This window comes from Pongo pygmaeus, chromosome 7 (assembly GCF_028885625.2).
Source record: "Pongo pygmaeus isolate AG05252 chromosome 7, NHGRI_mPonPyg2-v2.0_pri, whole genome shotgun sequence".
Taxonomy (NCBI): domain Eukaryota; kingdom Metazoa; phylum Chordata; class Mammalia; order Primates; family Hominidae; genus Pongo; species Pongo pygmaeus.
The window spans coordinates 23078977-23105248 of NC_072380.2; the positions used below are offsets into that span (position 1 = coordinate 23078977).

The following is a 26272-nucleotide window of genomic DNA, read 5'->3' on the forward strand; positions in this document are numbered from 1 at the left end:
GCCGGGTGCTAACAGCTGGGGACAGGGATGGGCATGAGAAGGCCCAACAGCTCCTTGCTTGCTGGTGGGGAAGCCTGGCCTCTGGGAATGGCCCTTTTTTCCAGGATCTGGCATTGGAGAGCTGGGCAAAGATGAAGGGACGTGGCAGATCCTTGGCTGGGGTACCAGGCGCTGGAGGCTGTCTTGAATAGCAGGAGTGGGGTGCCCGGGGCAGTCCTGGCCAGGGCTGGCTGGGAAGAAGGCCTGGTTTTAGCCACAACTGGGGCACAGGCCAACGGCTACAGCTTGCTGGTAGTCTGCCCCTCGTGCAGCGTGGGGAATGCTGCCACCTGAGCTGTGAGTAGTGAACCGCTGGAGCTCCTCGCAGGCTGGCCTGAGGAAGAGGTCTGCAGAGGTCCCCAGACAGCCTAGGGTGGGACATGGATGGGGCGGCTTGACAGTGACAAGGGGCTGCAGAGGATGGGCTGGGGGGCACTGGTTGGAGAAGGTGGGGACTTGGAGGAACTCTGATGATAAGAGGGGACTGACTGGGGCGCCCACCATGACAGCCCTAGAGGTGAAATGATGGGGAAGGACTTTGATTTGGAGAAAGGCTGAAAGAGGGAACTGCATGCAAAAAGCAGGGCTGGGAATTGAGGGAACCTCCCCAGCAAAGCTCCTGCCTCTGCCTGAAACAGTTCACTGAGTGTGAGCGGCGCAGGGGCTGTGGGGGTGCAATTTCATTTGACACCCACATTTTTGTCCAAGTCCCTTCCTCCCCAATCAACACTACACCTTGGAATTCACACAGTCCAGCCTGGTTGAGGTTTCCAGGCTGAGCTGGCTTTTTCTCCCAAGGCAGAAAGGGCATTGGCTCTAGCTTACAGGCCGAGCAGCCACCCTCTCCTGCTTCATGACTTTGGGTGGAGGGGAGTTCTGTCTTCCTGCTCCTTGCTCCACCAGGGCTATGCTCCTGCCAGGACAGGTGAAAGGCGATGTCAGCCGGCATCTGGCACTCAGCTGGTCTCTGGAGGTGGGTGGAGGGAACATGGTGTCCATGGGAGAGACCCTGGCCTGCCGTGGGAATCATGCAGAGAGCTCGTGTTATGATTTTCTCTGGCGCAGGGGCTCTTTGGCACACAGAAGATGGGGTAAGGCTCTTCAATGCCAAACATGTGGAGGAAGAACATATGTGAGCATGGTTTAGTTTCTCTCCTAAATATGTATTCAAATAAGTACTTTCTGGTTTATGGAGGGTGATTTCTAACCAGAAATGAGATGTAATTTCTAAGCAGAAATAAGTAGCACTGTCAGTCATTGTTAACCTCTTGGCTAGCTCTGAGTAGATTGAGAAAGGGGGGAGAAGCATCCTCCAACAACCGAGCACTTCCTGTACACTGACTAGGTAGGTAGGCACGTCGATCACAAACACCTTGAGGGACAGCTTCCATGTATATGCATTCACAGATGAGACGCATGCTTCAGACAACACAAAATTCATTTTTAACCCGGCTTTCTTTTGGCAGTAAATTTCTCCTCCTAATCATATTTTGCATAAACTAATATTAGAGTGGATTTGCATTTTCAGAGCACAAGATGGAGGAGTGGTGGAGGCGGTTCAGGTGGGCGGTGTGCCGGTCTGGGCTTTAAAAATTGTCCAGAGGTAACTGAGGAGATGAATCAAACCAGACTGAGCTGACTACTGTAACGCTAGCAGTCAGGAGCATCCTGGCTGGGCATGGTGGCTCATGCCTGTAATCCCAGTGCTTTGGGAGGCCAAGGCAGGCGGATCACCCGAGGTCAGGAGTTCGAGACCAGCCTGGCCGAGGTGGTGAAACCCGGTCTCTACTAAAAATACGTAAATTAGCTGGGTATGGTGGCGTGCACCTGTAGTCCCAGCTACTTGGGAGGCTGAGGCAGAACTGCTTGAACCCAGGAGGCGGAGGTTGCAGTGAGCCAAGATTGCACCACTGCACTCCAGCCTGGGCAACAGAGGGAGACTCAAAAAAAAAAAAAAAAAAAGATTATCCTGATAAAACCAGCCTCGAATACGGAAAGTGTCTTCTAGGGACCACTCAGGTTATAGATGTTATACCTTAGAATCTCTCTATTTTACAGAGGGGTAAATTGAGGCAGAGAACCCAAAGAAGGCTTAGGGACGATTTTCGAGGCTACTGTCTTCGTGGTGTTTCTTTCAGAGATTAGCAGCAATTACTGAACTCCATGAGGCAACAGGAGCGGGGTGGGATGGAGGTGGGGACCGGCTGAAGAAGGCCTAGGTGGGAGACAGGTAAGGTGGTACAGGTACCCACCCCACAACTCATTAAGGGCCATGGAGGGAGAAAGGCTCTCAAGTGCCACGAAAATTCCCAAGGCAGCAGAGGGCTTGTATGGAAACGCCGGTTATGCGTCCCTACCCACCCCCCGCGCCCCCCCGCCCCCGCGACTGCCCCTGCCGTCGCCTACCAGTGGGCAAGTGGTGGGGGCCTGGGTTTACAATCACACGTTCTCCTCCAACTAGCATCCCCTCCAGGGTGCACTAGGATGCCTCTCAGAGGTTCTCCCCCGCCTCCCGAAGGAAAGGGGAAAACCCCGTGGGCGTCCGGGGAGGCTTCGCGCCTCGCCAGGTGGAGAGACCGGCACCACCCAGACCCGCGAACCAAGACCCTCCCTGCGGCGTCCCTGCGGGAGGGGCGGAGGAGCGCGGGCGGTGGGCGGGAGCGGTGCGGCGGGGCGGGGTCTGCGGGGCTTCCAATCCCCTTCTTCCCCCGCCCGCCCCCTCCCCGCCCCCCGAACGCTTTCCACCAACCGCGCGCGGCAGTGGGCGGGGCCCGTCACGGCTGTCGTCTTGGGTGCGATTTTTTTCTCCCCCTTTTTTTACCCTCCCGTTTTTTTCTTTTCTTTTTTTTTCCCTATCCTTTTTTTGTGAATGAAAAAAGGAGGTCGCGAGCGGTCCCTGGGACTGCAGCGCCAGGCGTCTTCACGGCAGCGCCTTCGCCGCGGGCCCGGGCGCGTAGCGGCGGCGGCCTCGCCCCTCTCCCGGCGCCCCTGCGCGCCGCCCGCAGCCTCCGCAGCCCGGCTCCGCGCGCCGCCGTGACATTGGGCGCCCGGGGCGCGGGGCGATGCTGATCCGGAAGGGGCAGCGGCTGCAGTGCAGCGCGCGCGTCCGTTCCTGGGCCCACGTCCGGCCTGGGCTGCCCTGCTGGAGTTTCTGAGTGGCTGCGAGCTGGCCGGGAGGCTGGAGCCCAGCAGCTGCGCGGCGGCGCCGGTGTGGTCCCAACTTGCAGGCGCGGAGGGACCCCTGACATTTCACTAAAATGAGCGTGCTCAGCAGGAAGAGATGTGTTCCTCACGCTAGAAGCCACCCCGTCACATGTAGTGGTGTAAGTAGATGGCTGCTTGCGGTTATGGCGGGGTGGCCAGCAGCCCTTGCAGACGCGCCGCGCCGCCCTCCCGGCCCTGCTGCCCCCCTCGCTACGTTCCCTGGGCCCCGCTCTTCCCTGGGCTCTGGCTTCGGCTGCTGGGTACAGCGGGGCTGGAGACTAATCCTTTCCGGTGTTTCTAAGGAAAGGAAAATGGCTTGATTGCCTCGGCGTGTCGTGCCCCTCCCCCTTCTCGATGTTTAAAAATTTTTAAATTTCTATTTTGTGTGTGTGTGCAGAGTAGCGTGTCAGAAAAAAGGAAAAACAGTCCAGAGTGGTGGAAGTGATTCTGTTAAGAAAACAAACGCGAAACAACAGTGGAATTGGGGTGTTTTGCGGGCGGTTCTGGAGCTGGTTCTATGAACTCAACTCCATTGCAGTCTATATAACTGAGTTCTGTGAAACTACTGGGGAGATCCCTGGCGGTGTTTGGTGATGTGTCCACATTTTAGGTTTGAGGGGGCTTATCTGTGTTTAGGCTTGCATTTCTTTAATCTGACCATTCAGGGTCCCTTTGGGCCTTGCTTTCTGTTGGATCTGCACGGGGCTTCTTGCAATGCCAGCGACCCCCGTGGGAGCCTCCCCGAATTCGGAGTCCACTCTCTCTTTGTTCTTCTCCTTCCAATTCTCCCTTCAATCCATCTCCCTTGATTTTACCTTCATTTTCAGGATTTTCCTCCCTTTCCCATTTTGTAAGATGATGTGGGATACTGGTTGCTAGGAGACAAGCCAGGCTCCCAGGGAGATTCTGTTGTTTCCTTGACAACCAGACTAGGGCAGCCACAGATGAACAAGCCTCCTATCAGCTGTGGGAGGGAAAGGGGCCCTTTCTGAGCTCTGCAAAGAGTGTGTGTAGGGGTGTGGGGGTGGGACTGGGAGTGCACGAGGTTTGTAGCTAATTTCAGCACACCTTGGGTTTTGGCTTGCACCAAGTACAAAGAGCTGGGAGAGCGGTGGGCAGGAGGCTGTTTTTGGAGAGGGGCACAGGGATCATGGGACAGGGATGGAAGGAACACATACCAGTGACTTTGCGATTGTCATGGAAGAGGAGTGAGTTGGGGGTTGTGATGCCCAGGGCTGGGTGGTGAGGAGGTCATAGTTTATGGAGGTTGATTGAGTGGGGATGAGGCAATTGTAAGGGAGAGTCTGGAGTCAGGGAAGAAGAGAGAGCCGGAGGGAGAAGGGAAGTTGAGAAGCTCACTGAGTGGGCTCTATCACCATATATCAGCAATGAGTGGGCTGTATCACCATACATCAGCAATGATACAACATCAGCAACATCCTAGGGCAAAAATTATATTACTCTTGGCACACTCTCTCCAGGACAGGATCCTCCTTTAAGACAGGCCTGATTAGACTAAGAGTTCTGCCAGTTGAATTGGGCCAGTCTGTATCTTAAAGAAAGATATAATTACACATATAGATATGCAATCTAGCATTATATAATACCACATTACATAAGAAGACAAATACCTCCTTTTAGCCCAGCCTCTCTTGGCACAAATTAACCACAGTTCAGGAGACTCTTCCAATGTCTTCATACCCATTTCCCAGAGGGGGAGACTGATGCCCAGAAAATATAAGTGATGCCTCTTCCTAGTTAGGACAGTGAAGTTTGCCAGTCAGGCAGTTGGGACAGGGTAGGAAGGGTGAGATGATACAGAGAGGCAGCTGAAGGACAAGCCGGGGACGGCTGAAGGGGCTGGGGAATGGACGGAAGGGGTCGCGCAACCCAGCAGGTCTGGTGTTTAAACTCATGGCACAATATTTGTCAATTTCCACTTGTTGATTGGTTGACCCCTGCTTAACCCTAGAGGTGACATAGCACAAGGTGGGCAGCAGTGTTTTCATCACAAAGTAGCTGAACTTGGCCCAGCACTGCTCTGCTGGTGTCCTGGCATTACTCTCACTGTCAAGGTGTTCCTGAATTTGAGAACTGGCACCCCTCCATTAGGCCTCCTCATTCCCCCACTTCTGTCTACAGACCTACATGCTGCGAGAATCGAAACTTGAGAAAGAAGCTCTTTTGGCTCTTGGGTTTTAATCTTTATCCTCCAGCTGCACATATTTTGTATTTGGGATTATATCTGTTTTGGTATTCACTCAACAAAGCAGAAACCACAGCCCAGATGCCGCCTTCTGGCGCCAGCACATTCCTCAACTTGAAATCAGGAACTGTCAAAGTGGGGTTCCCGGTCCTCAGCTCAGGAGAAAGAATTGGGAGGAGGAAGCCTGTGGTTAGAATAACAGTTCTCTGAGCCAGGTGTGGTGGCTCACGCCTGTAATCCCAGCACTTTGGGAGGCCAAGGCGGGCAGATCACTTGATGTCAGGAGTTTAAGACCAGCCTGACCAACATGGCGAAACCCTGTATCTACTAAAAATACAAAATTAGCCGGCATAGTGGCACACACCTGTAATCCCAGGTAGCTGGGAGGCTGAGGCAGGAGAATCACTTGAACCCAGGAGGCGGAGGCTGCAGTGAGCCAAGATCATGCCACTGCACTGCAGCCTGGGTGTCAAGAGCAAAACTCCGTCTCAAAAAAAAAAACAAAAACAAAAAACAGTTGTCTGCTGAGGGAGGGTAAGGAGAGAGAAGGGATGGTACAGTTGCCCTGGAGACCACAAGGGCACTGCGTGGAGACCCTGTTGAAGGGTCCAGATCCTGTAACATTCCAAAAAGGAGGAGGAGGTTGTCTCATTGAGAAGTCCTTGCTGCACTTTTTGCTTAGGTTGCTGAGATGCATCCACTCGCGCGAATCCCAGTTGCTATCGTTACTTGGATATTTCAGTCTGCATCCCTGCATGCTGGCATCCAGTTACAGCCCAGCAGGAATGGAGCCTCCCTGTTGCTGCTGGTGGCCTGGCTCTGGGCTGGATGGCTCAGCAGCCAGGGTGCCTGGGCAGCCGCCAGCACTCAGAGCTCAGCCTTCCTTAGCCTAGGAGGGATGACTCTGGGCTGCTAAAGCCCCCTCAGACGACTTTCATACACACAGGGAATGTGAGTGGGGTGGGCAGATGACGCTGGCGAAACCAAGCTTCCTAATCACGCTGGCCCTGCCCCTGCTCCCTAATCCCAGGAGGGTGGATGCCGAGGCCAGGGCCTCCTGGCGACAGATTTTTAAACACCAACATGACATCTGACTACAGAAGTGCCTTCTGTTTGTTCATTCAGGCCATCCCTCTCTGGGGATGGACAAGCCACTTCCTCTCTGCTCAACATCGAAGGCAACTGAGGCAAGCATTTGCCCAGAAATTCAGGCTCAAGTTTCTGATCCTTTGCTTTCTGGCAACCCCATCACCCATGTAGCCAGTTTAGTGAACATCACCTAGGAGTGCCAGCTGCCTGGGATCTTCAGCCTGAGGATCATCCTCCCTAGGAATGGGAAGGGCAGAAGAGGGTGGAGGTGGATCTCACTCTCTGATGCTGGGGGCAGGCTGGTGGGAGGACAGCCCCACATAGGGGACGTAGAGGCCCATTGGCCACTGACTGTATCATCACGGGCCTGTGGTTCCCCTCACCCCCATCTGAAAGCTGGACCATAGCTAAGCATGACACATGGGCAACAGGACAGACCCAGAGTAGAGAAAGGGAGGCCCCTGGGCTGGTCAGGTGCATCCAGGAACCTCCCTATCCTAGAGAGGCTGGGAGGAAAAGCTCTTGCATGTCTGTAAAGGGGTCTGGGGTCTGGGGTTGAAGCATGCACTTAGGCAGGCTAGGGCTTGGAAATCCACCAGCACCAGAGAGGGCAAGGGAAAGAGGAGGCCAGGAGAGCTGCTGCCCAGTTCTGACAAGTCCATTACATTTTAAAGTGCCCTGCCCTCAGGCATGCTGGGAAGGGGTGGGGACCTGGCCGACTCTGCTTCTCTCAGCTGTTTGTTGTTCTGCTGCCACTGCTCTGCCGGGGAAGGAGGAGGAGAGCAGATGAGGAGTGAGCTGCCCTGTCTGGAGAGGGGACAGGGCAGGGCCTCAGCAAGCTCCACTGGTGATCTCGCGCAGGTCTCCTTCATCCAGATGCACAGCTGGAGGATCGTGGGAGCAGGAAGGGGACAGGTGGCCCATCTGGTGACACTGCTCCTCTCAGCCTGAATGGGCTCCTGGCCCCTTGGACCCTCGCAGAGCTCTTGCCCAGAACGTTGCCCACTCCTTCTTCCTCCTGTCAGCTCCGGGGCTTGCAGATTGGGCAGCCTGGCTGAGGAGAGCTGCGGGTGCTGGCCCCGGCCCACGGCGAGCTGGCATGCCATGCCGTCCTGACCGCCTCCCTCCTCTCCCTCAGGTCCCATTTAATGGATTCTGACATGGATTATGAAAGGCCAAACGTAGAGACCATCAAGTGCGTTGTGGTGGGGGACAACGCCGTGGGCAAGACCAGGCTCATCTGTGCCCGTGCTTGCAATGCCACCCTCACCCAGTACCAGCTGCTGGCCACGCATGTGCCCACAGTGTGGGCCATCGACCAATATCGTGTGTGCCAGGAGGTAAGGCTGCAGGGCTACCTGGCTGGGGGTCCACGCCATGAATCTGGGCTTGGGGGCTTCCTGAGGCATAGCTTGGTGTCTCCAGAGCTCACGGGAGCCCTCTAGGGGTGGGACAGGGTGGGGTGGGGGCAGCTGAAGAGGAAGGAGCCCCTGGAGAGAGGTTTGAGCCAAGCCTGCCCCAGGCAAGTGTCTCTGGCTGGTTGTGTTTTCAGGGACTGAGCTGGTGCCTGGGATTGCAGCTTTGTCTGGGGTACTGCATTGTATGTAGTCACAGCCCTAAGTAATGGGGAGCACTGCGGGGCTGGGGCTTGGAAGAGATACAAGCTGAGAGGAGCAAAGAAGCTGGCAGCTGATAGCAGAAGACCAGAGGCTCACAAACATGCAGTTTGCAAGGAAAGCCAGGAACAAGCGTCAGCTCCCGAAGAGGCCCCTTCCACACCCATAGCAGTCCCTTAGGGTCTCTTCCACCCCCTTAGGGTCTCTTCTACCCTCTTAGTGTCTCTTCCACCCGCTTAGGGTCTCTTCCACTCCTGGTCGGCTTGGAGGCCACCCTTGTTATAGATTCTACAGAGATTTCACGTGGATGAAAGTTGTGCAGGGTACACAGTGGGCGATGCCAGCCCTGTCCCTCCATCCCCAGTGCTTTCTGGGGCTCCCAGGTGTCAGCCGGCGCTTATCCTGAGCTGGCACGCAGAGGGCCCCAAAACTGCAGCCTTCGAGTCCTACTCTTCCTCCCCTGCCCCCAGGTGCTGGAACGCTCCCGAGACGTGGTAGATGATGTCAGCGTCTCTCTGCGCCTCTGGGACACCTTTGGAGACCACCACAAAGACCGTCGCTTTGCTTATGGGAGGTAGGGAAGGCCTCTGGCCACCTGCAGAGAACGAACAGGGTGGGTTTTTTCCTGCTTTTCCCAGGAACCAAGCACCTCTGTAAAATTTCAGCTGGCAAGAAGAAGTGGAGAAAACAGCTCTGGCAGAGCCTCGTGGCGGCTGGGGCAGCCTGGGGCAGTGAAGGGAGCCTGGGCCCGGGATCAGGAAGCCTGGATTGAGTTCCAGCTCTGTGCCTAGTAGCTCTGAGACGATGTTTCTCAGCTGCGAAGTGGTGAAAACGGCCATTTCTAACTCACAAAATAGCTGTGAGGCCAAAACAAGTCTTGAGCTCTAAAGTGCCACATAAATTGGAGGTATTGTGATTATATGTTTTGTGTCAAGAGCATGTGAGCAGATACCTAAGCCAGGTGTGGGACTGCACAGGGCTGGGGTGGGGCAGATGTTCCAGGACCAGGTAAGCTACTGCTTGCTTCTCTGCCTGTAACCTTACTCTCCCACCCGCAGATCTGATGTGGTGGTTCTGTGCTTCTCCATTGCCAACCCCAATTCCCTCCACCATGTCAAGACCATGTGGTACCCAGAAATCAAACACTTCTGCCCCCGAGCACCTGTCATCTTGGTGGGCTGCCAGTTGGACCTGCGCTACGCTGACCTGGAGGCTGTCAACAGGGCTAGGCGACCCTTGGCTAGGTAGGAGGTTCTGGTACCAAGGAGACAGACATAGATGGGTGCCTCACCATGGCTCCCTGCTCAGCCCTGGGGGAATTCCACTGAGCCTCATATCTCTCCCTCCATTTGGAGCAAGCTTGCATTGGGAGTCAACAAGCATGCTTATTCATTCATTCATTCATATACCTGTTGTACACCTCTGGTGTGGGCAGTGCTATGTAAAGCATCATGAAGAAAAACAGAGAGGAAGAGGTGATATTTGCATGAAAAAGTCCTATAATTTTGCTGAGGGATAAACTAAATATGTGAGCCTGTTAAATACCCATGTGAAGCATTGCCTGCTAATTGCCAGAGAGGCAGTGCTGTCACAGCTTTGTACTGGGGAGGTCACTGGGGCCTGGCATAGTAGGGAAAGCTTTCTGGAAGAAAAAGGGCTTGGGGTGGACCTTGAAGGAGCTTGATGGGATTTGGCCAGACAGAGCAGGGCAGGAGTGGGTGGGGATTGGCACCCAGATCCTGAGCAGAGTCCCTCCAGCCTGTGGAAGAACAGGCAGCCTCCCTCCACCGCCAACACAAGCTTGGTTTCCTTCTTGAACCTACCAGGCCCATCAAACCTAATGAAATCCTGCCCCCAGAGAAGGGTCGGGAGGTGGCCAAGGAGCTGGGCATCCCCTACTATGAGACCAGCGTGGTGGCCCAGTTCGGCATCAAGGACGTCTTTGACAACGCCATCCGAGCTGCACTCATCTCCCGCCGCCACCTGCAGTTCTGGAAGTCCCACCTCCGCAATGTGCAGCGGCCTCTGCTGCAGGCACCCTTCCTACCCCCTAAGCCACCGCCCCCCATCATCGTGGTGCCCAACCCTCCCTCCAGCAGCGAGGAGTGCCCCGCCCACCTCCTGGAGGACCCGCTCTGCGCGGACGTCATCCTGGTGCTGCAGGAGCGGGTGCGCATCTTTGCCCACAAGATCTACCTCTCCACCTCTTCCTCCAAGTTCTATGACCTGTTCCTCATGGACCTGAGTGAGGGGGAGGTGGGGGGCCCCTCGGGGCCAGGGGACACCCACCCCGAGGACCACCAGGGCCACCCTGATCAACACCACCACCATCACCACCACCACCATGGGCGAGACTTCCTACTCCGAGCAGCCAGCTTTGATGTGTGCGAGAGCGTGGATGAGGCTGGGGGCTCTGGTCCTGCTGGCCTCCGTGCTTCCACCAGCGACGGGATCTTACGGGGCAACGGAACAGGGTACCTGCCAGGCAGGGGTCGTGTGCTGTCTTCCTGGAGCCGAGCTTTTGTGAGCATCCAGGAAGAGATGGCAGAAGATCCTCTCACCTACAAATCCCGGCTGATGGTGGTGGTGAAGATGGACAACTCCATCCAGCCGGGGCCCTTCCGGGCTGTCCTCAAGTACCTGTACACGGGGGAGCTGGATGAGAATGAGCGTGACCTCATGCACATTGCCCACATTGCTGAGCTGCTCGAGGTCTTTGATCTGCGCATGATGGTGGCCAATATTCTCAACAATGAGGCCTTCATGAACCAGGAGATCACCAAGGCCTTCCATGTCCGCCGGACCAACCGGGTTAAGGAGTGCTTGGCAAAAGGCACCTTCTCAGGTATGGAACAAGCTTGAAAAGCAAGGGGGTTCTGCATTGGTACTATTAGCATTGCCTGTCAGTCTCAGCTCCTGGTGTCCTGGAGCTGCGGCTGCCATGCTCTTGAAGCCTGGTTTTCCCCAGCTGGGAGCTGGTTTGTTCTGTGCCCCGAATCTTCTGGGTTCAGGAGGAGGCTCTGTGGCTCCCCTTGGGGCTTGTTCTCCCACTTTCTTTCACCGGTCCTCCTGTGATGCTTCTTCTGGACAGATGTGACCTTCATCCTGGATGATGGCACCATCAGCGCCCACAAGCCCCTGTTGATTTCCAGCTGTGACTGGATGGCTGCCATGTTTGGGGGGCCATTTGTGGAGAGCTCCACCCGGGAGGTAAGGCTGAGGATGCAAAGAGGGGAAGGAGGGAGTGAGACATTTGCACCCTTTACATCTGAGGCACTGCCATTCAGGCTACTTTCTTCATAATTGACTGTGTGCTAACCACAGGGTGATGGGCCCAAGAGAGGTTTATGAGGTGGTTCCTGGAGCTAAGGATTATACGATACACCAGGAAAGGGAATTACACTAACATCTCAACTTGAGAGTTTAGAAAGCACTTTCGGTTCATTATCTCATTGAATTCACACGCAACTTATACATATGCCACTCCTACCGGATATCTAGGAAAGGGAGCCCCTGAGAAGTTAAGTGACTTGTATGAAGTTGGAAGTAGAGTTAGGACTTGAACTCGGGACTTCCATTCCTTGGCTCTTTACGTTGTACCTTACTGCCTCCCTGACACACCTGCAACAACTGAATCCATCACTGTATTAAAAGATAGGTTTTATTATGATTGAGGTGTAGAGAGGCCCACAGATCGCAAGATGGCTATCATTGATAAGACAACTTGTTACAGATCCCAAGAAGAGGGGGCATGCCACACCACCATGGCTGGGGGTCACATGAGGAAGCTCTGGGGTCAATCAGGAGGCAGAGGGTTTCCATGGGAGGGAATGGGTGAGGCAGGTTGAGCAGGTTTAGGATTAGCTGGTTTGAATAATGTTAGCCGGCTCTGGGGCCTGGAGGCTGTCTCTAGTTGTCTGTCACCTGGCTGTAGGGGGATTAGGGCAGGGGAACAGTGGCCTGGAGTGTGAGACCCCATAGGGGAGGTAGTGGGCTGTGGGCTCTGGATTGGTTGGTTTGCATATGAAAGGCACGCTTGCAGGCAACTCCTTCACTATCCCTAGGACCTGGCCAGCCCTGAGGGAGGCAGTCTCTATAGGGCCAGCAAGGCTTTAGTTGTCAAAGCATCAAAATACAGAAAATAGGCCTAGGGGGTGGCTCACACCTGTAATCCCAGCACTTTGAGGGGCTGAGGTGGGAGGATTGCCTGAGCCCAGGAGTTTGAGACCTGCCTGGGAAACACAGACACCATCTCTACAGAAAAAAAGAAAAAAAGAGAGAGAAAAAAAAGAGAGAGAAAGAAAGAAAAGAAGGAAGGGAGGGAGGGAGGGAGGAAGGGAAGGAAAAGCATACTTAATAGAACCACCTGCCCTTCTAATCAGTGCCCCTCCAGCTGTCACGATGCCACCACTTTCTCATGCACCTAGACTGGAAACTTAGGGTTGGAAGAAGCCTATCAATGTGTCCTTAGAAATATTCTCTTAGGTTTGGTCTCTTTTCCATTCCAAGCAGAGTAGCCTGGGCAGTAGCCCTTGGTGTTCTCTGAACTCCTGGACCTCAATTGCCCATCACTAAGTGTCGTCGAAACTTGTAGTTAACGAGGTTTGACTTCGTGCAAGCGCGTGGAGTTCTGAACGTCCACACAGTTTCCCCTACTGTTCTGTAACTGCTTCTGAGTGCAGGGACTGGGTCTTTTTTCCTTCTGCCAAAAACCCTCTCAGCGCCAGTCTCTTGGGAAATGCTCACCAAATGCTTGAATGAAAAACAGAACCAAGCATGAGGCTGCATCGCATCCCGTGATGTGGCATGTGCATTTTCTAAGATTTCTGGGAAGGAAGTACTTAAGGAAGGCTAAGTAGACGTGTTGGGAGTTGGTCTCTGAAGTAGGAGTAGGATTTGGATCTACAAAATGTGAGACTAGGAGCTCTCACAAGCCCCAGGGGCCTGCCAGCCCCAGGCACTTCTCGGTACTGTAGACGCCAGCTTTAAAGTTCTAGCCAGTTCCCAGCACAGCCTGGAGAGCCTGATGAGACGGCAGTTTGTGTTGCAGCACTGCTCTCAAGAGATCCTGGAGGCCCAAAGCAGCAGCTTTGAGCAGACAGAAAGAAATCAGCTGCCGTGGGCCTTACTTATTCTGTATCCCACTTCTGTTTGGTGTAGGGATGGGAGGGACTGGGGTGTAGGTTGAGGTGACCAGAAGGCCTCCTTCAAGCATCCCGCGAGCAAGAGCCGCTTCCAAAGGGTGCCAGTGAGTAGTATCCGGGTCCCTTTGGAAGAGTTTAGAAGCTGGACGCTATGGCTTGTGCCTACAGTCCCAGCTACTGAGGAGGCTGAGGCAGGAGGAATGCTAAAGACCAGGAGTTCAAGACCATCCTGGATGGCATAACCAGACCCTGTTTCTAAAAATAAACACATAAATGATAGTAGAGGCCTGTACACTGGTGCTGTCAGCAAACTGGGGCTCAGCACAGGTTGTCGCTCTAGGGGCCAGGTGTTCTCAGGGTCTTCTCAGCAGATACACATGCAGCACAGGGAAGGCTGCCTGTCTCGGGGAGCCCAGGTGTGAGGGCCAGAGCTCGTCAGTTTCTCAGGGTTCAGTTCATCTTTTCCTAAGCAGGATCTCATTGCTGTCCGCTCATTCCTTCCTGCCCCAGGTGGTGTTTCCCTACACAAGCAAGAGCTGCATGCGGGCCGTGCTGGAATACCTCTACACCGGCATGTTCACCTCCAGCCCCGACCTGGATGACATGAAGCTCATCATCCTAGCCAACCGCCTCTGCCTGCCACACCTGGTTGCCCTCACAGGTAACTAAGCAGCGCACTTGGGGATCTCCCCGCAGCAGAGGCCAGGGAAACCCCAAGGTGCAATGTTCTCCTCTCACCTCTCTCCTGGGGGACAAGCTGATGTCCAAGGGACTAAGCATACATGAAATGGAATCTGTTGAGGGGCACAGAGTTCTGGATGAGGACACAGAGTGAAGAAGGGTGGTGCGGGGCATGTTTGATGGGGTCACCTGAGAGGCTGTCTCCAAAGGCGATTTAAACCCAACGAAATGGAACATGAGGCTGGGCACAGGGGCTCATGCCTATAATCCCAGCACTTTGGGAGGCCAAGGCGGGAGGATCACTTGAGGCCAGGAGTTTAAGACCAGCCTAGCCAACATGGTGAAACCCGTCTCTAGTAAAAATACAAAAATTAGCTGTGTTTGGTGGCAGGTGCCTGTAATCCCAGCTACTTGGGAGGCTGAGGCAGGAGAATTGCTTGAACCCGGGAGGTGAAGGTTGCAGTGAGCTGAGTTTGCGCCACTGCACTCCAGCCTGGGTGACAGAGTGAAACTGCATCTCAAAAACAAACAAAAAATGGAACATGACAGTGCTTTATGTTCTTTGCTTGGCTTCACTTGGACAAGCTTAAGAAGTCAAAAAATAATAGAACACAATTCCCACATTTCTACCCTGTGGTTCTCCTCCTTCTTCTTTCCTTTTATTTTTCTTCTTCTTCTTTTGCCTTTTTTCTTCTTCCCCTACCTTTGACATCACCTTCTCTTCCTCTTTCCAGAAACAGCACACAAACATCCCTGCCACTCCTTAGTCCCTGCACGGATTGTGCGAGCCGGAGCTCAGCTTTTAGTGTGGACCAATCCCAGGGGCTCTCTGAGTTGGAGCAAGAACTGAGTCATAGGGGAGAGCCAGCAGCAGGCAGTCTGGGTCCAAGGGGCCAGGGAAGAGAAGTGGTGCTTGTGGGGTGAAGGGAGCTGGGGGCCAGAGACCCAGGCAGGCAGACGGCTCTTGTTCATGTTGGAGTTGGCATTTGAGTTGCTAGTGGTGGCGGCATGGGTGCCAGTGCTGGTGTTGATGCCGAGGTTAATATTCTTGCATAGGTCGGGGGGCAGAGAGGAGATCCTCACATACTGAGTTGAGATTCAGGGAAGAACCCAGTGTCAGAGCTGCTGGGGTCCAGGCAGATGATCAAGATCGGGGCTCAGATATGAGGGAAAACAGCAATCCTTTGAGGAAAAATGAATGATAAGGTGGGGCTGGGTTACGGAAAGAAGGCAGAAATCATTGATCAGAATCAGAATATTAACAGCGGGGGCTGCAGTGGGAGTCCAGGGTCCCCAGAAGGGGATAAAGGGAACTTTGGGGCAGGTAGCAAGAGAGGCATCTAAAGATCCCAGTGTATCTTGTTTTGCTGTCCATAAAAAAATGGTGTGATCTTCCCAGAGCACATATAACTTCAAATTCCTAGATGGAATAATTCCACTTTTAAAAGACTATCTCCAGAGAAATGACCCAAAGGGGAAAAATGCAGAAAGGTATTTCTAGAACTTCATTTCATCATGGCAGGCAATTGAAAGCAAGTCACAGAAAAACCGTTGGTGAAGCACACACAGGCAGTTTTCACATGGTAGTCATTAAAAATGTTAAACTGGACTGCTGCATGGAAAGGCTTATTGAAAATAATGTTAAGTAACTTTCCATGAAATTATCATACACACTAGGGAACGTATACAAAAATGTTTATATCTGCCTTGTTAAGGATCAGTGGAAGACGTCAAGTTTTATATAATTGGCGATGGTTTAAGTTTTGTGAGATATGCTTCCTATGAGGCCATTAATTCAAGCTGAAAACTTTTATTGTTCAGTAGAACACAGATACATAAAAGCACATTAAACATATGTTCAGGTTACTGAATTATTATTGTTATTATGTTTTTTTAGAGACAGGATCTTGCTCTGTCACCCAGACTGGAGTGCAATGGCCTGATCGTAGTTCACTGCAGCCTCAAATTCCTGGGCTCAAGCGATCCTCCCAACTCAGCTTCCCAAGTAGCTTGGACTATGGGCCTGCCTCATCACACCCAGCTAATTTTTAAATTTTATTTATTTATTTATTTATTTATTTATTGACACAGAGTCTCACTCTGTCGCTCAGGCTGGAGTGCAGTGGTGCAATCCCAGCTCACTGCACCCTCTGCCTCCTGGGTTCAAGTGATTCTCCTGCCTGAGCCTCCTGAGTAGCTGAGACTACAGGTGCACATCACCACACCCAGCTAATTTTTGTAATTTGATATGGGGTTTCACCATGTTGGCCAGGCTGGTCTTGAACTCCTGAACTCAAGTGATCCACCTGCCTTGGCCTCCCAAAGTGCTGGGATTACAGGTGTGAGCCACCGCACCCGGCCTAATTTTTAAATTTTTTGCAGAGATGAGGTCTCACTGTATTGCCTGGACTGGTCTTAAACTCTAGCCTCAAGTGATCCTCCCATCTCAGCTTCCCAAAGTACTGTGATTACAGGCGTGGGCCACCAAGCCTGGCCTAGTTTAATGAATTATTATAAAGCAAAATAATCATGACCTATGTCAGGAACTAGAACCTTGCCGGCCACCAGAAGTCCTCCACCTCTCCCTCCTCTCTCACAGACCCCTCTCTCCTCCCTAAGAGGAAGCCCTTTGCCTAGTACTCCTTTTTTATGGTACTTTTTATGGGCACAGTTCCTTACTTTCCTTTATAGTTTTATCATCCAAGTGTGTGTCATTAAACACTACAGCATGGTTTTTTACATTATTTTTTACTTTTATTTTTTATTTTTGGAGATGGAGTCTTACTGTCACCTGGGCTGGAGTATAGTGGCGTGATCTCGGCTCACTGTAACTTTCATCTCCCATGTTCAGGAGATTCTCATGCCTCAGTCGCCCGAGTAGCTGGGATTACAGGCACGTACCAACACGCCCGGCTAATTTTTGTATTTTTAGTAGAGACTGGGTTTCACCATGTTGGCCAGGCTGGTCTCGAACTCCTCGCCTCAAGTGATCTGCCCGCCTTGGCCTCCCAAAGTGCTGGGAGTATAGGCGTGAGCCACCGTGCCCGGCCGGTTGTGTGTTTTTGAAGTATTATTATGATCTTTTAGATTTGAACATTCTTGATTGGTTTCAATTAATTGCAGTTATCTTCGCTGAAGCTCAAATCCTGCACTCTTTGGCTTGACTCCAGAGTCTTTTGAGCTTCCTCTCTATCTGGAATGATGGGATGTTCTAGGTTCCTCTTGAACGTTCTGTGCCCCAAACCTGGAATCAGCCATTTCTCCAGGAAGTCCTGGTTTCTTGTGTTGGAAGTGGAACTGGTATTTGTGTGCACTAGGAATGCTCATTGTACTGGGATGACTGTTGTTTCTAGGTCTTTTCTGTGGGCAGAACTGGAAAATATATTGATCTTTTTAAAGATACCTTATGAGTTTATACTTCTAATTAAAATTCAGAACCAAGGGTGTTTACTTCTTCAATATGAATGTTTTAACTTAAAATACAAGGTTAGTACACAATTTGTTACAAAATTTAAATTAAAACAAACAACTAGACTTAACTCCTAGTTCTATCTCACAGTTCTCAGCCTTTTTCTGTCATCAGCAGACATGAGGTTTCACACACTCTCCCTTTTGTATCAGAGGCTGGTTCTGTTGGGAACTTTGACCCTACCTGTATCAGATTATGTTGCAGGACATACGTAGTTTGAAAAATCCTCTTAGATAATTCCAATGTCCTCCTTCTCTTCCTACCCTACCCCGTTGAGCTCTTGCTCTCATCCCTGGGGTCCCCCTGGTGGCAGCAGACTTCGTAGCCTGGGGCCTTTCCTGGCCTGTCGGGACCTGCCCGGGCCCTGGTTTTCCTCACCCTGCAGTGAGCTGGGGGACGTGGCGGGGCAGGGTGAGCACAGGTCATGTGCTTCTTCAGCTGATTGGTGGCCATGTGTGTCACAGAGCAGTACACAGTGACTGGGCTGATGGAAGCGACCCAGATGATGGTGGACATCGATGGGGACGTCCTTGTGTTCCTGGAACTGGCTCAGGTATTATGGCAGGGGAGGGAATCTACAACAGTCTCAGTTCTACACTCTGCCTGCCCACTGGCTGTGAATGGGAAGGAATGGAAGGTGGTCTATGCGGGAGAACCTGTCATCGGACTGGGCTCTTTGACTGCGCGGAGCCCATCTCCTCCTCCATGCCAGGAAGCAGCTGGGGAACTCCCTGGTGTACCTGGAGGGGAGCTGGCCAAGCGAGGAAGGGATGAGGCTTTAGGCAGCAGTAGGGCCGGGGAGGGAACCCCAGGCTCAGGCTTACACATGGTTGCTGCCTGCCTGAGGTCATTTAAGGGGCACTGAGGACTCTCCATCTGAAATTAACCGCCTCCTCCCTTAATCCCAAACAAACAAGCCAAATCTCCCACACTGGCCTTCACAGTGCCAGAAATTCAGCCACCAAAGATTAGCGTGTGGAGTGGAAGCACGGCTCACGCAGGGCTTGCAGACACCCCTGGGAAGGCAGCTCCCTCAGCTCATTGTCAGTGCCTCCGTGCAGGCTGCCTTGATCCCGGATGCGGAGGAGAGGGAAGTCACGTAGGGTGAGATCTGAGGAGGGCAGATGCAGTATGAAGCCACCACATAGGGCTCTGGTGTCTGCAGCGAGGATGCCAGGAGTGGGCAGAACAGAGGTGAGACGATGGTGGTGCTGGCGGTGGTGCCAAGGAGCCTGAGGCAGCATCCTCCTCCTCAGTTTTGTGTGGCCTTGCCTCTGGCGCAGGCTCTCTAGAACTGCAGGGCCTCTGCCTGCCCTGCACCAGAGCTTCAGCTCTGAAGGCAGCTGGAGGTGTCTATGCAGACCCTCTACCCTGGGGATTTCAGTACAGACGCTCTTCCCTTCTGTCCCCAGTTCCACTGTGCATACCAGCTGGCCGACTGGTGTCTCCACCACATCTGCACCAACTACAACAACGTGTGCCGCAAGTTCCCCCGAGACATGAAGGCCATGTCCCCAGGTAAGCATCGGGGCCAGCCCTGGCAGTACCTGCTGCCCTCCCCTTAGGGGTCCACAGCTCCCCAGCTCCCACGTAATCCCAGGGACCCAGAGGCTGCCAGTAATCCTTGACCTTGTGGCTGGGAGCAGCCTGCAAAGGAGCCTCCAGCCAAGCCAAGGGGCCCCAGGAAAAGTGCTGGCCTGGAGGGCAACTCACCCTGCCTCTCTGGGCTTCTCATTCTCAGAGGTATGAAGAGGATACTGGACTAGAGTTGGTAGATTTCAGACTTTTCTGGACAGAATACCATAATAAGAAATGCATTTCATCTTGTGACCCAGGACACATATAGGAAAATATATACATCTTTTTAATGCTGCTCATGGCCCACTAAATTGATGGTACAACCCAGGAATGGGTACAGGCCACAGCTTGGACCACCCAGGTCTGGGCATCCTCTGAGGCCTCCTGTCTCTTCTTGATTAATTTCTTAGGCCCTAGAACTTAACAGGAACTGCACAGGCTCCAGGGAGAGGTGTCCCTGGCCTCCCTGAAGGGTCTGCCGCTCTTTCCATGGGGTACTCTCTGGGATCCCTCCACTCTGCCGTGACCCTCCTCCCTGCTGCCGTGTTTTTGCTGCATGCTGCCAGGTTTCCACCCCGATCTCTCCTTTTCACTACTACAACACTTAAAAAAAAAAATTACTTATTTATTTATTTTTTTGAGACAGTCTTGCTCTGTTGCCCAGGCTGGAGTACAGGGGCGCAATCTCGGCTCACTGCAGCCTCCGCCTCCTGGGTTCAGGCGATTCTCATGCCTCAGCCTCCCGGGTAGCTGGGATTACAGGTACCCACCACCATGCCTGCTAATTTTTTGTATTTTAGTAGAGACGGGGTTTCACCATGTCACTCAGGCTGGTCTCAAACTCCTGACTTCAGGCAATCTGCCTGCCTCAGCTTCCCAAAGTGCTAGGATTATAGGCGTGAGCCACTGCACCCAGCCTAGCATTTTCTTTCTAAAGCACAGGTCCAATAGCATCACTCCCTGCTTCCAGACCTTCCATTGAAACAGTAGTCTTCCATGGACGCCCATGCCCTGCAGAATAAGGCCAGCCGTTCCTCTGGGCTACTGCTGTGTCCCGCTGTGTCCCGACTCCATATTCCCCCTCGGAACCTCAGCTCTGGCCAGAAGCTTCCACTCTAATCCCCTAACCATGCTGGGTATCTCCTGGCCGACATTCGCTTACCTCTTCTCCCTTATCCTTCGCCTCTGTTTCATTCCCAACGCACAGGAAGCCCTTGTCTAGATCGCCCCTGTCTTTGGAAAGGAACCCAGCTGGAAAGGCCTTCCCAGTGCTGACTTTCAGCCCTGCTCTTTGGGCTTTTTGCTTGCCTCGGAGGCTCATGTGCCGTGGGTCATGGGGATGTGTTGGGGGCTGGGCTGGAGGCCTGCTGCAGGCCTTGTGGTGGGGTGAGGCTGGTGTCCCACGTTCCTCTTGTCCCTCTGCGTCCTTTCTAACCAAGCTGCGCTGCTCTCTGCTCCAGAAAACCAGGAGTATTTCGAGAAGCATCGGTGGCCACCTGTGTGGTACCTGAAGGAGGAAGATCATTACCAGCGGGCACGGAAGGAGCGTGAGAAGGAGGACTACCTCCATCTCAAGCGGCAGCCCAAGCGGCGTTGGCTCTTCTGGAACAGTCCATCCTCCCCATCTTCCTCGGCAGCCTCCTCCTCATCCCCGTCTTCCTCCTCAGCTGTGGTCTGAGATGCTGCCACCTTCTTCTGACCCTGCTGCTGTTGTCCCCATCCGCCCTCACCCCTCTGCTCTTCTGCATCACCCCATCCACCTTACAGGGACCGGGGGGCCCACATAACCAGGACCCAGAGGGTGGAGCTCTTCTTACCAGCCACCGTGGCTCAGCCAGAGAGGAGCTGAGCCCTGTGGAGCAGAACGGGAACCACCTGCAGAGGTCCCCAGACCCAAAGCAGGACAGGAGACAACTGCTTGGAGGAGCGAAGAGCCCTGGCATTTTATCTCTGGGTTTGAGAGCCCTAGAGTCAAAGGGAAAGCCTCCCAGCCTCAGGGCTTCTCTGCGTGTCTTGGTCGCTGCTCTGGCCAGGGAGGCAGCCCCACTCCCAGCAAGCAGAAGTGATCCTCGAGGGTCCTGCCCCTGTTGGCCATGTCTTTCCACCGATGGACTTGAGTGTTGCATTTGTTTTGTGGGCATTTCCACACGAAGCCTACTCACATCCTCACTGGAGAAGTCAGGGTAGAAATTGAGCCTTCAGAGCCCAACTCAAGGCTTCTACATCCTGGGGTGCAGCTGCAAAAGGCCAGACGTGGAAAGGCCTGTATCCCGCCAGCGTCCCTCCATCCCAGGGGGCTGTGCTGGCACAGACCTGAGAATGGGGACACAGGTCATTCGGAGCTCCGGGCCTGGAAGCAGTGCCTCTTGGTGCAACAAGAAACTTCTCCCTCACCCCCTCCTTTACCCTCAGATTTGGAGATGGGAACCAAAGGAAGCAGCTGGGACAGGTGGAGAAGGAAGTAGGAAAAGTAGGAATGAGTGGACGGCGACCCCGTGCTCCTCAGGGCCCTCCCCTGCCTCTGGGTGGCACTGCTTTTTATAGGGTGGGGCAAAATTAGCAAAAAACAAAAACCAACAATAACCAAACTGAAACCAAAACAAAAAATCACCAACAAACACTCTGTCCTCTATCCCTCCAAAGAATGAAAATCAGAAAAAGCCCCTGCCTAGCTCACATTTCTATAAACAGGCCCCCATGATGAGGAGGTGAAGATTTAGGTTGCAGAATCGACTTCAATGCCTTTCAGGAAAGGACTCGGCACTTCTCTGACTGCGGAGGCCCTGACCCTGCCAGCTGGCTCCGAGGGCAGCACAGGGGCCTGGCCTCCAGAGGGCTGGTGATTGAGGGGCCCGGGCTGGCGGCAAAGAGGGGTTTGGTCTCGGGGCTCAAATGGCACCAGACTCTTGCTTTTGTCCATCTGGAGACTGCAGGCTCCCTTCCTTGCCCTCAGAGGGTGCTTATAGTGGGTGTTTTTGGGGGGCTGCAATAGGGGCCAAAGGTCAGGGAAAGGGGCACGGACCTGTAGTGAAAGGCCACAGGACCCAGCCTTATTACTGCTGGGGTGGGATAAGGGGAAGGAGAAGAGGGCAAATGGAGCAGGAGGAAAAGCAGAGTTGGTCTAGAGAGGAGGAGGGCGGGGCTGGAGGAATGTGGGGGATTGAAACTAGCTCCCAGCCCCCATGGGGCAAAAGCTGGGCCACAATTGCCCCTTTCCGTTTTCTAACCCTGACTCAAATTTCACCACCCACACCCTTTTCCTTTTTAGGTGTAAAAGATGGAGTCCCACGGAGGAGGGGCAGGGCCAGGAGGCAGTGGGGCTGTGGGCTCAGAGCTCAGGATTCGCCTTACCTGAGAAAGATGTTCTAGCTGAGAGGGCCTGGCCCTGGGGTGGGCTTCAGGAAAACGCTGGTTAGGCCTGGGATTGAGCTAACCTGAAACAAAGGCAGCCGGCAGGACCTAATGACCAGAGGTTAAATCCTCATCAAGAGAGACCAGGCGGCTGGAGGACAAGCGGCTCTAACCCTGGGGGAAGCCATGTTGTCCAGCCCCAGGCCCCTCCAGGACTGTGGCTGCCTCCCCTCCACGGCCTCCAGGGCGGCTGGCTGGAAAGCCACGCGTGTGCTGCCCTCTACAGGCAGCTCGGCCTCCCTGCAGCTCAGCGCAGCCCAGGACTCCAAGTGAGGCCCAGAAGCCCATGGGCAGGGTCGGGGGGACGGAAGGGGGAACCCGGAGCACCTCCACCTCTAGGGAAGGTGGACAGCGTAGGGGCACGCCTGGGCCTCCCGGAAGCTGTGGACGAGAGGGAGAGCGGGTCCTCCAGGGCAAGGGGAAAGGGAAATAGGTCTCCTAGGTGCCTGAAGGGCTGAGCAACCTGGGTACCCTGGTGGGGATGCAGGGAAGGCCGGGGCAGAGAAAGCGAAGGTCGGCCCAGGGCTGTAGGAAGCCGTAGGAAAGTGACCACGGGATTCCCTGAGAAACAGGGCCGGCCCCCAACTTCAGGGACCCACCACCCCTTCCCCGAGAGCTGTCGGAACCAGATGCAACCCGGCAGCCCAGAGAACTCTCCTGGGAGGCTGTGGGTGAGCCAGGCCAGCACTGGTGTCCCTGTCCCCAGAGGGAGGAGCAGGCAGGAGAGAGAGGGGAAGGAGGTATGAATCCCAGTCCCCAGGAACCTGGCTCTTTAAACTCCGGGGAGTTGGATTCAGGAAACTCCCAGGAGGCCAAGCCTGAAAACAGAGGGGAGGGAGGAAGGAAGGAGTCCCAGCAGGAGTACAGCCCTGGCTTCCTGTCACTCAGAGCTGATTCACAGGAGGAGGGGAGGTTGGGGGGCGGGAGACAAAAACCACACCTCTTTTTATATAAGGTTTCATATTTAATTTGGTCATGGATTCATAAATACATAAGTATTTTGTACACAATGTGCTTCCTTGTATTGTTTGTATTATAACATATTTCAAATAGGGACCTTTGACAGGGCAGAAGCATGAAAGGACACCAACCACGAGTGACACACTACACTATGGCTGTCCTGTGTCACATGCTATTTGGTCTGGGGATATAGCAAAGCCTAATGTAACTAAACAACAAAAACCCCCAATTATTTCATGTTGTCAGGAAGCTTACTTTAAAAGAATAGCTTGGCCTGGCTGGTGGCTCACGCCTGTAATCCCAGCACTTTGGGAGGCCGAGGTGGATCACCTGAGGTCGGGAGTTCGAGACCAGCCTGACCAACATGGTGAAACCCCGTCTCTACTAAAAATACAAAAATTAGCCAGGCGTGGTGGCGGGTGCCTGTAATCCCAGCTACTCCGGAGGCTGAGGCACGAGAATCGCTTGAACCCAGGAGGCGGAGGTTGCACTGAGCCAAGATCGTACCGTTGCACTCCAGCCTGGGCGAGAGAGTGAGATTCTGTCTCAAAAAGATTAAAAATAAAAATAAAAGAATAATCTTAAACACTGATAAGGCTGACACTCTAGATGTATCTTCTAGGAAGGCCTCTGTGGAAGGGACAAGGGAGCTGGGACCGGACTGGCTCCTTGTGAGCCCTGAGGCTGAGCGTCCTGCACAAAAGGCCCAGCAAAGGCAAAGACCAGGAGGCAGCAGCACGCTGTGCCTTCCAGAAGTGCAGGGGACAAGGCGTGGGACGCCAGATGGAAGTCGGAGAGGATGGAAGTGCAAAGACCAGAAAGGCCACCCCCTCCTAAATCTCCACAGACACAACAGTCTGAATGTGTGATCTTCAGGCAATTCTAACTTTGTCCCAGCCAAACCAGTCCCGGAACAAAACACACAATGCCTTGAGACAGAAAAGACCAAAAACTCCTGGAATGATTACCTGCATAAATGATCCTTCCATGACTGAAATACTATGGAGAAGAGTTTGCTGGAAAGAGGCTGAAATGGTTATTGAGGTCTTAAAACAATAATAGAACAGGACACAAGAAGAAAACCTTAATGCGTCAGCCATTCTAGGTCCTGTTGCCACAGTGTTTAAGAATTGACATTTCTGAGATGAGTCAGATGCTTACAGAGCGGCCAAGGTCCTCAAGTAGGGAATCTGTACCCTAAAAGGCAGCTCAGGGTCTCAGGGTGACAGATAACCAGAAGTGAGCCGGGCCATCTACTCCTGAGATGGCAACCATTTCACGCTATTCTCAAGCACCGACTACTCTTCCCCCTTGATGCCATGGCAGACGTGGGAGACAGATTTTGTCTTCTATCTCCTGAGCCCAAACAGGGCTCAGAATTCACTTGGGATATGACATAGACCCTATTGTTATGTGTGATCTAACCCATCTGCCTCCGTCCTAGCCTGTCCATAGATGGGGGCTGCGGGTGCAAATGAGACTGCCAGGTAGGGACCAGCCATACACAGGACTTCATGTGGATCCAGTTTTCTTTGGTCCCGACTCATATGTAAACAACTATCTATAAATAATACTCATATACTTGTAAGGTTGTCCAGTTCAAAAGACTGGCCCCTGTAGAAGTTGCCAGTCATTGAAACCAAAGTACGTCTGAGGGAGGGCTGGAACCCAGACAGTGACATCTTACAGGGGACTTTTTCTTCTTCCCCCATTGTATGTCTCCTCCTTTTATGTTTATCTAATCCATTCACATAACTATGTAAACACGTACATTTACTAAAGTTTCTTCATGTTCGTAAAATAACAACATACAGAATTATAAAAGTAGAAAGGTAAGGCCAGGCATGGGGGCTCACGGCTCTAATTTCAGCACTTTGGGAGTCTGAGGTGGGCGGACTGCTTGAGTCCAGGAATTCGAGACCACCCTGAGCAACATAGAGAGCCCCCATATCTAGACAAAATACAAAAAATTAGCCAGGCGTGGTGGTGCACACCTGTGGTCCCAGCTATTTGGGTGGCTGAGGTGGCAGAATCACTTGAGCCTGAGAGGTCAAGGCTATAGTGAGCCAAGATTGCACCATTGCACTCCAGCCTGGGAGACAGAGTGAACTGCCCCGCACCCCCAGCCAAAAAAAGGTTCATATCATGTAGTATCAAGTGAAGTCGGACATCAACTGCGTAGATGGATCTTACAGTGTAGCCCAAATAAATAAATAAAGCGTTTACATTACGATAAAAAAGTGCCGTGAAAACCATGACATCCCAAACCAAATCTCAAAGTACACACAAACATAGAATGATCCAGACATTTCCACAGTGTCCTTAGTATCACATTCAGCTTATAAAAATAATTCCAAGTGCAGTGAAAAGTTACAGGATGTTCCATCCACTGGGTGATGTTGGATGGGAGAGTTTCTTCCAGTACCGGTCATGTGACAATTGTGGCACTTTCCTACTGACTGGAGTCCAGTTGGGCTTTTTCCAGAAAAAAGGTAAACCAGGGAAGGTCTGACTTCCTGAAGGGATTCACACTCAGGACATGGCAGAGTCTGCATTACCTTCTAGATACATGAACTTTCCGGAGCTCAACAAGTGGTCCTCAATCTTCTGCTTGGCAAGTCTCTCCCCCATCGCCTCCAAGGCATCCAGCAGGGTGTGAACAGAGGCATCCCGCCCGGTTTTGTTGACCCACTTTATCAGCATCGTGTACAAGGTGTCCCTGTGGCCCGCTGCCTCAGCTTTAGCCACCTTTATCTCATTGTCCATGAGGCCCAACTTCCTCATGAGCGGCTCCCAGGAGTCAAAGGGCACCATGTCTGCAAAGTCATCGAAGCACTGTCTCAGAGCTGGTGGAGAACGCCACAGAGACAGCCAG

The 26272-nt window shown here is 53.1% G+C and overlaps 2 protein-coding genes across 5 annotated transcripts in view; one reads left to right on the plus strand and one right to left on the minus strand.

The window, feature by feature from the left end:
• Positions 1 to 2795: 2795 nt before the first annotated feature.
• Positions 2796 to 21689, plus strand: RHOBTB2 (Rho related BTB domain containing 2). The gene is made up of 10 exons (XM_054498215.2): positions 2796 to 3362; positions 7677 to 7878; positions 8625 to 8728; positions 9213 to 9398; positions 9981 to 10999; positions 11246 to 11364; positions 13809 to 13959; positions 17913 to 18001; positions 18861 to 18966; positions 20487 to 21689. The coding sequence occupies exons 2-10, from the start codon at positions 7687 to 7689 to the stop codon at positions 20702 to 20704; spliced, it is 2184 nt and encodes a 727-aa protein (XP_054354190.1). The 5' UTR covers positions 2796 to 3362; positions 7677 to 7686; the 3' UTR covers positions 20705 to 21689.
• Positions 21690 to 23380: 1691 nt separating this feature from the next.
• TNFRSF10B (TNF receptor superfamily member 10b) overlaps positions 23381 to 26272 on the minus strand; it is a 49098-nt gene continuing 46206 nt past the window's right edge. For 2 of the 4 annotated variants that reach the window (XM_063669361.1, XM_054498217.2), the window contains one exon: positions 23381 to 26213. In XM_063669361.1, coding sequence (XP_063525431.1) covers positions 25930 to 26213 — 284 coding nt within the window. In that variant the 3' untranslated portion in view covers positions 23381 to 25929. Of the gene's footprint in view, positions 26244 to 26272 lie in introns of all 4 variants that reach the window. The other 2 variants (XM_054498218.2, XM_054498216.2) reach the window with 1 other exon arrangement.

What these genes read in the sequence shown, in the direction of transcription:
- RHOBTB2 (XM_054498215.2), top strand. Translation starts at nt 7,687, where the DNA reads ATGGATTCTGACATGGATTATGAAAGGCCAAACGTAGAGACCATCAAG. An exon ending in ACACCTGGTTGCCCTCACAG is followed by an intron (nt 13,960 to 17,912) that starts GTAACTAAGCAG and finishes TGTGTGTCACAG; the next exon opens with AGCAGTACACAGTGACTGGG. An exon ending in TGTTCCTGGAACTGGCTCAG is followed by an intron (nt 18,002 to 18,860) that starts GTATTATGGCAG and finishes TTCTGTCCCCAG; the next exon opens with TTCCACTGTGCATACCAGCT.